Source organism: Marmota marmota, unplaced genomic scaffold (genome assembly GCF_001458135.2).
Source record: "Marmota marmota marmota unplaced genomic scaffold, marMar, whole genome shotgun sequence".
Lineage (NCBI taxonomy): Eukaryota > Metazoa > Chordata > Mammalia > Rodentia > Sciuridae > Marmota > Marmota marmota.
In genome coordinates this window covers 525778-539624 of record NW_025999984.1, presented here as the reverse complement: position 1 = coordinate 539624, position 13847 = coordinate 525778, and the positions used below count along the sequence as shown (strand labels likewise).

General features: G+C 45.2%; 1 protein-coding gene and 1 non-coding gene across 11 annotated transcripts in view; both read left to right on the top strand.

The window, feature by feature from the left end:
* Positions 1-12126, top strand: part of Mdc1 (mediator of DNA damage checkpoint 1) — a 16491-nt gene extending 4365 nt beyond the window's left edge. For 3 of the 10 annotated variants that reach the window (XM_015507120.2, XM_015507118.2, XM_015507119.2), the window contains exons 3-14: positions 779-1159; positions 1245-1317; positions 1580-3006; positions 3146-3211; positions 4398-5159; positions 5270-5313; positions 5784-7730; positions 7815-7928; positions 8037-8219; positions 8446-8571; positions 8676-8786; positions 11273-12126. In XM_015507120.2, the coding sequence (XP_015362606.1) occupies positions 779-1159; positions 1245-1317; positions 1580-3006; positions 3146-3211; positions 4398-5159; positions 5270-5313; positions 5784-7730; positions 7815-7928; positions 8037-8219; positions 8446-8571; positions 8676-8786; positions 11273-11440 (5402 nt within the window). In that variant the 3' untranslated portion in view covers positions 11441-12126. Of the gene's footprint in view, positions 1-778; positions 1160-1244; positions 1318-1579; positions 3007-3145; positions 3212-4397; positions 5160-5269; positions 5314-5783; positions 7731-7814; positions 7929-8036; positions 8220-8445; positions 8572-8675; positions 8787-11272 lie in introns of those variants that run through there. The other 7 variants (XM_048805972.1, XM_048805971.1, XM_048805975.1 and 4 more) reach the window with 7 other exon arrangements.
* Trnaa-agc lies at positions 11655-11725 on the top strand. Its single transcript has one exon. It is a non-coding gene; the product is annotated as a tRNA-Ala (tRNA).
* Positions 12127-13847: the final 1721 nt, after the last annotated feature.

Sequence of the window (13847 nt, the reverse complement as noted above, 5' to 3'; positions counted from 1 at the left end):
TTTTTTTTTAGTTGTAGATGGACACAATACCTTTGTTTATTTATTTGTTGTTATGTGGTACTGAGGATCAAACTTGTGCCTCACACATGCTGGGCACATGCTCTACCATTGAGCTACAGCCCCAGCCCCAACAATGTGTTCTTAATACTATTGAACTGCATGCTTTAAATGACTAAAAAGGTAAATTTATATTATGTATATTTTATATAATGAAAAAATCCCCATGTAGATGGGTTGCATATGAATAATGCATTGCATAGGTATATATTTTTTTCTTTCTTTCCTTTAGGTGTAGATGGACACAACACAATGCCTTTATTTTTATGTGGTACTGAGAATTAACCCAGGTCCCGCCTGTGTTAGGCAAGCGCTCTACCGCTGAGCCATAATCCCAGCCCGCATATATTCTTCAATTCCTAGATTTTCTAGGAATTTGGGGGGGGGGGGCAGGATACCAGAGATTGAACCCAGAGGCTCTTACCTACTGAGCCACATTCCCAGCTGGTTTTGTATTTTATTTTGAGACAAGTTCTTGCTAAGTTGCTTAGGAACTCACTAAGTTGCTGAGCCTGACTTTGAACTTGCGATCCTCTTGCCTTAGTCTCCCAAGTTATAGGATTTATAGGCATGAACCACTGCACCTGGATGTTCTAGGACTTTTTATTTTTCTAATGCTTTTGGGAGCTTTGAGAAAGTAGTAGGGTATTTAACTAGAAGATTTTCCTAATGACAGGCCAGGACTCTGGCCTTGGAACCTGTCTACCTCTCTCATTTTTAGATTTTCCACTATTCCTCGGGAAGAATGTGATAGGCCGACTGCCTGACTGCTCTGTGACCCTGCCCTTTCCATCCATCTCCAAACAACATGCAGTGATTGAAATCTCAGCTTGGAACAAGGCACCTGTCCTCCAGGATTGTGGGAGCCTTAATGGTACTCAAATCTTGAGGCCTCCTAAGGTCCTGAGCCCTGGTTTGAGTCACCGTCTCAGGGATCAGGAATTGATTCTCTTTGCCGATTTACCCTGCCAGTACCATCGCCTGGATGTCCGCCCACCCTGTGTTTCCCGGGGTCCCCTAACTGTAGAGGCGACCCCCAGGGTACAGGAAGAAACTCAGCCCTCCAGACTTCCCTTGGCTGAGGACTCAGAGGAGGAAGTAGGTAAGTTTGTGTATTGGCAGTGTGGATGAAGAGACAGGGATGATGAGTGTGATATTGTCAAGTTACTCCTTTTTGTTCTTGCCAGATTTCTCAAAAGGGTGTGTGGTGAAAGAATCACGGACCACATCCTCCTCTTTGGCAACAGTAGTTCCAGAAAGGTAAGTACCACACGGCTAGATATATGAGTCTTCAAATAGGAAGAACCAGGGTCTGGAGGATCAGTCTCTAACAGAGATGATCACGTTGAAAGTTGAGGCTGTGGGTTTTTATATATTCATTCACTCAGCTTATTTTTTATGGAGCACCTAGATGAACCAAGCTGGAGATAGAAGAGCAAATACTACCTATGCTACAACTCATAGTTAAGTGGGGTATCCCTTTCCAAGAAATTCTTTAGACTCTTTCTTTTCCGTTTCACAGTGATGAAGAAGGACCTTCCCTGGCCCCAGGTGACTCTTTTGCCTTCAACTTGGACAGTGACACAGATGAGGAAGAAGGTCAGCAACCAGCAGCCAGGGAGGCCTCTTCAGCTGCTAGAAAATGTGCTGCAGCAGAGGCAGAGCAGCCTGAAGCCAGTGGAATTACAACTGATACGTGGCTAGGAAAAGTTCAGCCTCTAGGAGAGATCGATAAGGACCCAAAAGTCAAAAGGGATACAGGGAATAGGGTGGTACCAGTTGGGGTGATTTTGGAAAGAAGTCAGCCTCCTGGGGACAATAGTGACACAGATGTGGATGAAGAGAACCGGCCTCCTGGAAAGACAGCTGAGGCCCACTTGGAAAGGGTCCAGCCTTCTGGCTTCTTGGATAGTGATACTGATGTGGAAGAAGAGGGGATCCCTGCAACCCCAGCTGTAGTGCCTATGAAGAAGAGGCAAGTCTTCCATGGAGTTGGTACAAGAAGTCCTGGAACACTTGGATTGGCACATCTTCAGGAGAGCCCAGCTGGTAGTGATACAGACATGGAGGAGGGTGAGGCCCCATTGGCTGTCCCTCTGGAAAGAAGCCAAACCTCTATGGTGATTGATAGTGATACAGATGATGAAGAAGAAGTCTCAGCAGCACTCACTTTAGCACGTCTGAAAGAGAGCGGAGCTGTTTCATGGAACAGAAATGCTGATATTGAAAAGGACAGAGTCCAACCTGTGCTCCTTCAGGAGAAAAGCCTAACCACCTCTGAGAGAGATAGTGACACTGACATGGAGGAGGGGCTCCCAGTGGAAAAGAGAGAAACTGTCCTCAATGGTCAAACAGACAAGGAAGAAACCCTTGTTATAGCAAATTCAGAAAACGGACAAACTCCCCTTAGAGACAATGATGTAGGTGAGGAAGCAGATATGAGTTCACCAGGGGTCCTTCTGGAGAGAAGCCAAGCTGCCTCCACCACAGGGGACATCAACATAGAAGTGAAACAGGAAGTTCCATCAGGGCCAGCTGTTATATGTTGGGGAAAGCATCAAGTGCTTGTGAAGGGGACAAATCAAACAGATAAGGAAGCGAAGCAGGAATCAGCAAAGCTGCCCATAATGCCTCTAGAGGCAGTCCAGTCTTCTGATGAGGATGGTGAAACAGATATGGAGGTGGACATGTCTTCAGAAGTGGCAGATGTAAGAAAGAGCCAGCTTCTGGGAGAAGGGGATGCTGAGACAGAGAGGGCTACAGCTGTACTTGAGTCAGAGGGCACTCTCAAAGTGGGGGCCTATGGTGGATCACAAGTACAGCAGATGGTGGTGCACACAGGTGCTTCAGGGGAACCACTCCAACCACAGAGCGAGGGATATCCCCTTGCAGGAAAGGAGAAAAAACCGCATATGAGTGAGGCCAAGGACTCCAAAGACAGCCATGATGGTAAGTGCTAACCTTTCTTCTTCCTTTGCTCTTGAAATAAACAATGGTTAAAAGGAGTGGGGAGAGAATAATAGGGCTAAAGTAAAGTGTTGAGTGTTAGATATGATTTTTTTATTATCGGTCCTATACTTCCCACCAGATTCTGAAGATCTGGACCTTCAAGCTACCCAGTGCTTTGTGGAGAGGGAGAGTCAGAATCTGGACGGTGAGAACATTTGTATTGTTTGGATTCCAGTGCCAGTGGGAACTGGGAGATAGACTAGTAGTCTTTGAAGGGTGTGAAGATTGGTGGGTATAGGGCAGGAGACTGGAAATAGGACCCTGGAGTTCTGTGGAAGAGCTGTGTTTAGGCCATCTATTCTCATGCAGCAGTTCAAAACTTGGAAGATTTACCCACCCAAACCTTCCTGTTTATTCTGCCCCAAGACCTTGGCTCTTCCTGTTGCAGTTTTTAGACCCCAGGTACAAGAAGCTCTCTTCTCTGTACCCCTAACTTTTCATCCTTTTTTGTTTTCTTTCTCTACATGTTTCTTTCATACTCTTTGAGTATTGTGCGATGTTTCTCCATCTCATCAGAAAAATGCACCATGTTGGGCTAGGGTTGTGGCTCAGAGGTAGAGTGCTTGCTTAGCATGGGCGAGGCCCTGGGTTCGATCCCCAATACCACATAAAAATAAATAAAGGCATTTTTAAAAAAAAAGAAAAACGCACCATGTTATGTCAGACTTTAATTGATTAATTTTAAAGAGACAATTGTAGTGGCACACACCTGTAATCCCAGCAATGCAGGAGGAGCACAAGTTCAAAGACAGTCTCAGCAACTTAGCGAGACCCTGTCTCAAAATAAAATATAAGAAGGACCGGGGGTGTGACTCAGTGGTTAAGTGCTCCTGGGTTCAATCCTTAGTACCAAAAAAAAAAAGAGAGAAAGAGGGAGAGACCACTGAGGAAGCTTTCCTGTGAGGATATATGTATGGTCATTTTGTTTGTTTGTTTTAATATTTTTTAAAGTTGTAGATGGACACAATACCTTTATTTATTTATTTTTATGTGGTGTTGAGGATCGAACCCAGTGCCTCATGCACATGAGGCAAGCACTCTATCCCTGAGCCATAATCCCAGCCCCTGTATGGTCAGTTTTTGTTTTCATTTTTGTTTTGGCGTTAGGAATGAACCCACAGATTTGGGTACATGAGGCAAATGCCTTACCACTGAACTATATCCCAGCCCCATGTATGGTCTTTTTATAATATTAAATATTTTAGCTATAACCCTTATCCCAGCTTTTCTTTAATATTTATTATCCATGAGTTTATCTTATTTGCTTCTTAACCTTAACATTTTTTATCTACCTCTCTTTTCTTTCTGTCTCTCTGACTCCTTACTTTTAGGTGCTTTGGATGAACCATGGGAAGTCTTGGCTACACAGCCATTCTGTCCGAGAGAGTCTGAGGCCACTGAACCTCGGCTCATAGCCACCCACCTTGAGGCTAATGGATCTTGCCTGTCTCCACCTAGGGCAACACCACAAGACCAACATCCAGAGAGCCCAGTTCACACAGAGCCGTTGGGGATTCAAGGCAGAGAGATACAGACTGTGGAGAAAGACATGGGTACACGAAAAGAAACAGAGAGGGTGACCCCTGAGAAAGGGCCACTGGAGAGGGAAATCAGGGAAGGGCCACCAGAAGGAGAGAGAAAAGATGTGATGGAGGAGGAGGAAAAAACTAGAGGGATACAGGACAGAGAGCAAAAACAGGCATTAGCTGAAGACACTCAAGAGTCTGGCAAAAAGGCGAAAAGCAAGAGTCCTGAAAGGTATAGGGAGAACTCGAAGGTAGAAATGGAGATATCTGAGGAAACAGAAAAGACAGAGATAGAGAAGCAGACCCTCACAAGAGAAGTATTTGAGAAAGTAGTAGAAAAACCAGTTCCAGAGAAAATGTGTGAAGCCGCTGAGTTAGAAGTGAACTTGGAGAGAGGGGAGACAGAGGGAGGAAACCAAGACCAAAAAGGACAGGCTACTAGTCCAACACCAGAGCCTGGAGTCGGGGCAGAGGAACTTCAGGGACTTGCTTCAGTCCCTGTAGTTTCTGGGAACCAGTCAGGTGGAGGAAGGGAAGCCCTGGTCAGCCCCAGGAGGCAGCAGAGAGGTACGTGAAGGCAGAAAGGAACACAAGGTAGTATGCAACCCTCATGATAATCAACCCCTGAGCAACCAACTACTTAGAACTCAACTACCCTTTTGTTACTTTCTGTCCAGGCCACTTGAATTACAAGATGCTACCTGCTGAGACAAGTTCCATGGTGAGAGTTACTTTCTTGATTTCTTCCTATTCTGCAAGTCATCCCTGTATCCCACCAATGCCCTTCTCCTGGCCATGCTTTAAGCTAATCCTCTCACCATATTCTCACTTTTCTTCCATCATTATCCCTTCTTAGTTGGCATCCATCGCTTTGCCCCATTGTTTTCCATACCTGTTTCCCAAGTAGTATCTCCCTCTGACTCAGAAAGGTAGTCCCTTTCATGTTTTGTCCTTCTTTGCCCCAACCATCCTCTTCATGTACCACCACCCACATGTGGAGAACAGTATGAGGAGAGCTTTGTAGGGAAGAGGACTGCTTCCTCCCAGGGAGGTCCCAGTCTAACGGAAGAGAGGTCACATACAGGAAGAGAAATGCCAGAGGACACACTTCCACCATAAACAAGGATCAGGAACAGTGTCCCAATTTCTCTTTCTCATTACCCTTCCTGCCTTGTTTCTGTTTTTCCCCAGGGTGATCCAGAATCCCCAGATGCTTGCCTGCCTGCTACAATGCCTGAAGCCTTAGCCCTACCCCTCAACTCCTTTAGCTCTCAGAGCCAAAAACATCCTGAACTTCAGTCCCTTCTTTCTCCTCTTTCATCTTTTGAGCCACCCATTCCTAGGACCAGGTACAAAAGGAGTCAAGAAACTCCAGAGCCTCCCCTGTCTTCAGAGCTGGAACCTTTCCCCCCAAAGCCTAGTGTTAGGCCCCGTCGCTCCTCCAGGATGACACCCTCTCCACTTTCCTCCGCTGCCCTTGAACTCTCCTCTATTGCCCCCAAAGCCCAGCCTGCCACCCCTAAGTCCACATCTCGTGCCACTAAGGGAAGGACACACAAGTCCTCTGACAAGACCCCCGAACTCCAGCCTTTCACTCCCACAGAGCAGCCCATTACCCCCACACCTACATCTCGAGTCCCTCGGGTCAAGACAAATAGGTCCTCTGTCAAGACCCCTGAATCAGTTGTCCACACAGCCCCTGAACTCCAGCCTTCCACCTCCACAGACCAGCCAGACACTCCTAAGCTCACATCCCAAGTTACTCGGGGCAGGTCACTTAGGTCCTCTGTCAACACACCTGAACCAGTATTCCCTATAGCCCCTGAACTCCAGTCTTCTGCTTCCACAGACCAGCCTGTCATTCCCAAACCCACATCCCGAGTCACTCGGGGAAGGACATGTAGGTCCTCTGTCAAGACCCCTGAACCAGTTTTCTCTGTTACCCCTGAACTCCAGACTTCCACTCCCACAGAACAGCTCTTAACCTCTAAACCCACATTTGTAGACTCTCAGGGCGGGACACATAGGTCCTCTGTCAACACACCTGAACCAATTTTACCCACAGACTCTGAGCTCCAGCCTTCCACCTCCTCAGACCAGCCTATCACCCTCCAGCCCCCATCCCGAGTCACTCGGGGCAGGACACACAGAACTTCTGTCAAGACCTCTGAACCAATCTTACTCACAGGCCCCAAAGTCCAGCCATCTACCTCCACAGACCACCAGCTTGTTGCCCCCCAGCTCACATCCAGAGTCACTCGGGGCAGGACACTTAGGTCCTCTGTCAAGACCCCTGAACCAATTGTACCTACAGCCCCTGAGCTCCAGCCTTCCACCTCTGCAGAGCAACCTGTCACCCCTAAATCCACATCTTGGCCCACTCGGGGTAGGACACATAGGTCTTCTGTCAAGACCCCTGAAGTAGTTGTCACCACAGCCCCTGAACTCCAGCCTTCCACCTCCATAAACCAGCCTATCACCCACAAGCCCACATCTAGAATCAGTCAGGGCAGAACATGTAAGTCTGTTGAGACTCCTGAACCAGTTGAACCATCAGCCCCTGATCTCGAGCCTCCCAACTCCACAGACCAGCCTGTCGCTTCTAAGGCAGTATGTCAGAGTGGAGCACTAGAGTCTTCAGCACTAAGTGCTGCTACACTTCCTGTCACTCCTGAATTCCATCCTTCTGTTACCAAGGACCAGCCTGTTCCCTTTGAGCCCACTCAAACCAGTTGTACCAGGAGACAGAGAGCTGCTGGGAAGCATGGCTCCCTTACAGCTCTCATTGTCCACAAACCTAGCTCTGCACCCCCTGAACCTAAATGCCGATCCTCAAGGAACCAAAGACCAAGGGCACAGAGAGCAGCTGAATGCCTTGGGACCGTTCCTGAGCCTTCCTTTCCCCAGCTTCCTGAGGCACCCATTCATGCTTCCCAGATCCAAAAGGTGGAAGCAGCAGGTACATCTGGGTTCGTCCCAGAGCCCCCACCTAAGGCCACTCGAAGCCGCAAGAGACCTTCCACAACCATAGATTCACCCCCTCTTCAAAAACGTCCCCAAAGAGGGGATGTCTCCCAGGAGACAATGTTCCCCAAGGAGGAGGAAGAAGATCCTGAGGAGATGCCAGTGAAGGAAGAGGTGAGGAAAGGGCTGGAGGACTCCAAGCTGGGAGGAAGAGCTTCAGGGCTCAGACTCTCCCACCAAGGTATTTTTCAATCCCAGGACACAGTGATTCCAGACAAGAGAAGGAGAGACCAGACAGAGGAGGAGCCCAAGGGAATACCAGGCCGAAGCCTTCGACGGACCAAATCTAACCAAGAATCAGCAGCCCCTAAAGTAGGAGAGAAGGGAACTGGGGTTACAAAGGGAAGGTGGTAGCTGGTTTGAGAGATGGGCACTCCTGGCATAGCTTGCTCTGACCAGCCCAGTCTAATCCCCCAACAGGTTCTCTTCACAGGAGTTGTGGATGCTCGTGGGGAGCGGACAGTACTGGCACTGGGGGGGAGTCTGGCCAGCTCAGTGGCAGAGGCCTCCCACTTGGTTACTGATCGAATCCGCCGAACAGTCAAGTTCCTGTGTGCCCTAGGGAAGGGAATCCCCATCCTGTCCCTGGACTGGCTACATCAGGTGAGAGGTCAGGAGATGATAACAGACCAATAGCAAGAGTGACAGGAGAAGACTGCTTACATAGCTCTGTAGGAAAATGGGAGGAAAGAGGAGACGAAAGAGGAGACGGAGAAATGGGGCTTTAGTGATTCATACAAAAAACATTTCACGTGCTGTCACCAGCTGCTAGGCAGGAGTGCTAGGTGGGGTGTGGCTGAGATCTGATGCTGATTGCTACCTCCCTTAGTCCCGCAAGGCTGGTTGCTTCTTGCCTCCAGATCAATATGTGGTGTCTGATCCTGAGCAAGAGAAGAATTTTGGCTTCAATCTTCGGGATGCCCTGCACCGGTCTCGGGAGCGAAGGCTACTGGAGGTGAGAGGCTATCTTCTGTCCTGTGCTTCTGCCTTGCACGGGTTTCACAGTGCCTCACAGCCTTTCAGTTGCAGATATCTACTGTCACCATTTTTCTCTCTTAGGGCTATGAAATTCACGTGACCCCTGGAGTCCAGCCACCACCATCTCAGATGGGAGAGATCATCAGCTGTTGTGGAGGCACTGTCCTATCCAGCATGCCCCGGACCTATAAGGTATGGTTGGTGAATTCTGGGTCTTCTGAAGGAGTAACTAAAAGAGGTTGCAGGATGGGCTGGGGATATAGCTCAGTTGGAAGAGTGCTTGCCTCAATGCACAAGGCCCTGTGTTTAATCTCCAGCACCACAAAAACAAACAAACAGAAGAGATAGTGGGAATGGGAACATTTGGAGGAGATATAAAAGTATAGATGGGAAAGGGTAGGGATGAGGGAACAGATCTGCTGACACCAAATGGACTTAGTTTCATTTTGTATTTATACATTTTCAGTTGTGCATGTGCTACATTTATTATCTATCCCTTTGTTCTTTTGTTTCATTTACTCTGCTGAAAAACTTTTTTTTTCTTTACCCTTCCCCTACATTTTTTTTTTTTTTTTTTTGAGATGTGTTTTACTATTATTGCCCAGGCTGGATTTTAACTTTTGGGCTTAAGTGATTCCCCCCTACTTCAGCCTTCTGAGTAGCTGGGACTATAGGCATATGCTACTATGATGAGCTTTATTGAAGTGTTTTTTTTGAGGGGGAGGGAAGTTGGTACTAGGGATTAAACCTAGGGGCACTTTATCACTGAGCTACATCCCCATCCCTCCCCCCTTTCTTTTTAGTTGTTGATGAACCTTTCTTATTTATTCATTCATTCATTCATTCATTCATATGCAGTGCTGAGAATCAAATCCAGTCCCTCACACATGCCAGACAAGTGCCCTACCACTGAGACACAACCCTGGGCCCCCAGTCCTTTCTATTTTTTATTTTGAGACAGGGTCATGCTAAGTTTCTCAGGGCCTCACTACGATGCTGAGGCTGGCCTTGAACTTGCAATTCTTCTGCCTCAGCCTCCTGAATCACTGGGATTACAGGCATGCACCACCATGCTTAGCTTTGCTGAAGTATTTTAAAGCAAACTGCAAATATATTACTGTATTACTTTCTTCTGTATACTTAAGTATATATCTCCAAGAAATATGTACATTCTCTTTTTTCTCTCTCTGTTTTTTGTCAGTACTTAGTATTTAACCCAGGGTATTCTACCACTGAGCTACATCCCCAGCACTTTTTACTTTTTATTTTGAGACAGGATCTCACTAGGATTCCCAGGCATGCCTCAAACTTGGGATCCCCCACCTCAGTCTCCCAAGTAGCTAGGGACTACAGGCATGTGCCATTACACCCAGCTGACACCCATCTCTTAAAAATAAAACAACAAAACAAGAAGGATTGGGGATGTAGCTCAGTGGTAGAGTGCTTGCCTAGCATGCACAAGGCCCTGGGTTTGGTCCCCAGCACTGCATTAAAAAAAAGAAAGAAAGAAAGAAAATAGATGCTCCAGTGCATTGCTGCATTTGTTTTTTGGGTGTTTTTTGGTTTTTGGTTTGTTTTTGTTCCTGGGATTGAACCCAGGTGCACTTTACCACTGAACTACATCCTCAGCCCTTTTTATTTTTTCTTTTGAGACAGGGTCTCACAAAGTTGCTGAGGCTGACTTTGAACTCATGATCCTCCTGCCTCAGCCTCCTAAACCATTGGTATTACAGGTGTGCTTTACGTTGTCCAACTTGCATTTATTCAATCTCCTCTTACTGTGGAACATCACCTAACTCATTCTGCCTTTTGTATGTTATTCACTTTCGGCCAAAACTAGATCAGTCATCCTTTAGAATATTTGCCAGTTTGTTCCCTTGTTATGTGCTATATTATTTATTCTCTATTTTATGTATTTCCTATAAATTGTAATTATTTATTTGAAGTACTAGGGATGGAATCTAGGGACCCTTCACCACTGAGCTACACCCCAAGCTCTCTTCTGCTTTTTTTTTTTCCCCTTGGGTACTGGGGACTGAACTCAGGGGCACTCGACCACTAAGCCACATCCCCAGCCCTATTTTGTATTTTTTATTTAGAGACAGGGTGTCACTGAGTTGGTTAGTGCCTCACCATTGCCGAGGCTGGCTTTGAATTTGCGATTCTCTTGTCTCAGCCTCCCGAGCCACTGGGATTACAGGAGTGTGCCACCGTGTGTGGCTCTTTTTTTTTTTTTTTTTTAAGTTTTCATTTTGAGATAGCATCTAAGCTGCCTAGGCCTGCCAAGGTACTGATGTGCACCACCCTGCTTGGCTAATTTTAAGAGTTAGGATGAATTCAAGAGCAGCCTTTCTGGCAAGAATACTTCACAGATAGCCAGCTACTTGGGAGGCGAAGATGAAAAAAATCAGAAGCCTTCCTGGAACAATTTAGCAAGACCTTGTTTCAAAATAAAAAGGACTGGGGATGTGGCTCAGTGCTATAGCACTTGCCTAGCAAGTGGGTTCAATCACAACACCACTAAAAAGAAAAAGAGAATATTTTATAGGCAATAAGTACAATGAGCTTCATGTCAGGAGGTACCACTTCAGTGATGCTATCCCTGATTAATGGGTCCTGAATCTATTTCTAGAACTGTTTATCCCCCCTGACTTCTTTCTTTGCTCTCTCTTCCCCAGCCTCAAAGAGTTGTGATCACATGCCCCCAGGACTTCCCACGATGCTCCATTCCATCTCGGGTTGGGCTGCCCCTCCTCTCTCCTGAGTTCCTACTGACAGGAGTGCTGAAGCAGGAAGCCAAGCCAGAGGCCTTTGTCCTCTCCACTTTGGAAATGAGTTCCACCTGAAAATTCCAGCACCCTTTTCCCTACCAGACAGTAAAGTTTTCTAGAAAACAATTGGGGAAAAAAAAAAAAACTCAGGACTTTAGAAAACACTGGGGTGTATTGATATGACTTATGATGGAAATGGTTGGGACCAGAAGGTTTATGGGAAAACGGGGAGATTTGGACCCACAGATTTTCTGAAATGGCCATATTAAAATCAGCCAATCCTGGAATAGGAGTGTAGCTCAGTGGTAGAGCACTTGCCTAGCATGCATGAGGCCCTGGGTTTGAGCCCCAGCACTACCCCAAAACAACAAAAAATTGACTAATCCCATGCTCATATATCTTAATGGATGCTTGTCTTTAGCCAGACTGATGTAATTATTACTCTATGGCACACTCTCCTGCCTCCAACTTGGAAGCCATCTCTCTCCTTTTCTTTCTGGAATTCTTACTTGTCCTCGAAAAATAGTGAATACAACTTTGGCATTAGGCACTTGAAGGGATACTTGGAGTGAGTAGATATGAGGTGGAATTGTGGAATAATACTAAAATATTTTTCTCTCTCCCATCCCACCTGCTTAGGAGCATCCTTAGCTTTATCTTTGAGCAACTCTCTGCACTTTTCTGGCCTGCTTTTTCAGTATTTATAAAATTAGACCTTCGGCCTGATCTCTGTGATCAATAAATATTCACTCTGTGCCTTATGGTGTGGTGCAGTTTTCTTTTTGTTTGTTTTTAAATGTCTGGTTTTGAGACACCCTTTTTAAAAAATAGTTAGGAAACTGTATTTAATTTACTGTTATTTTCTATTTAGGACAAATTATGTAATATTAAAAGTTGGTCAATTACAAGGTGTTAATATCAGCATTTTCCATAATAGCCAAAAGATGGATATAATACAAATGTTCAACAAGGATGAATGGATAAAAAAATGACATATGCATACGTGGAATATTATTCAACCATAAAAAGGGATGCAGTACTGAAAAGTGCTGCAATATTTTAAGGATTAGCCTTAAAAACATTTTGCTAAGTAAAAGAAGCCAGACACAAAAGGACACATATTATATGATTACACTTCCATGAAACATCTAGAATGATAAAACTGTAGAGACTAAGCAGTATTGGTGGTTGCCAGAGGCTGGAGAGGAAACAATGGGTAGTCACTGCTTCATGGGTCTGGAGTTATATTTTGGAATTAAATAGAGGTGGTAGTTATGCCCATTTGCAAATGTTACTAAAAGCCATTGTATTCTCTTTAAAGGAATTAGTTTTATGTCCTGTGAATTTCACTTCAATAAAAAATAAATAAATTTATTTGTATACTTTTTCTGCATGTAAAGTATGCTTAAGCTTGGAAAAATGGTGTAGTAGAAATAATGCAAGCTTTGCCAAAACACTGTTAACTTTTCTTTTTTTCTTTTTTTTAAGATCTGGGAATCTAATTCAGGGCCTTGTGCATGCTAGGCAAGCAGTTTATCACTGACTATATTCCAGTACTGTGCTGCCTTTTCAAAAAATTTTAATTTATTTTTTGGAACTGGAGATTGAATCCAGGGTGCTTTTTTTATTTTTATTTTTTATTTTGAGACAGGGTCTCACTGAGTTGTTTAGGGCATTTTTAATTTGCTGAGGCTGGTCTTAAACTTGCAATCTTCCTGCCTCAGCCTCCCAAGTTGCTGGGATCAAGGGTTGCACCACCATGCCCAGACTGGTTTTTAAACTACTACTCATCTTATATACTGAACATAGCCATTGTGAGTGTGGCACACAGTAGGACCTAAATACTGGTCCCCTTTTGGCAAATGAAATTTTCCATATCCCTGAGGCTTACAGGATTCCATATAATACCTACTGTCTCTAGAAGTATTTAACATTCAGGTAGTCAGGCACCTTGGAACATGCCTATAATCCCAGTGACTAGGGAGGCTTAGGCAGGATGATTGCAAATTCAAAACCAGCCTTGGCAACTTAGCAAGGACCTGAGCAATTTAGTGAGACCCTGTCTATATAAAATATAAAAAAGGGCTGGGGATGTGACTCAGCTGAGTTAAACTAAGTCCAGTCCCTGATACCAAAAAAAAGGGGGGGGGGGAGTTGTACTTCTTTCTATTTGGTCAATTTAAACTTCTAGAGAATAGGGATAGGAATCTTTTCTTACACTTTCAATGAATCCCATACTTTAGCACATTGCTCTGTATAATATCTATTTGTCACGATCCTAGTAGGAAATCGATGGTACAATTTATTAGAAAATTTGGGGGAAGTGTTTATAATTCAAAGAAGTAAATAGGGTTTAGGGAAATCTTAATATTGCAGTGTCCACAGCTCTGCTACAGCCTGAACTCAAAAAGATGAGAGCAGTTATGTGAGAGGAAGGACTTCCTGAATAAATATTGTGACTTTCGTTGGTGTAGTCCATTCA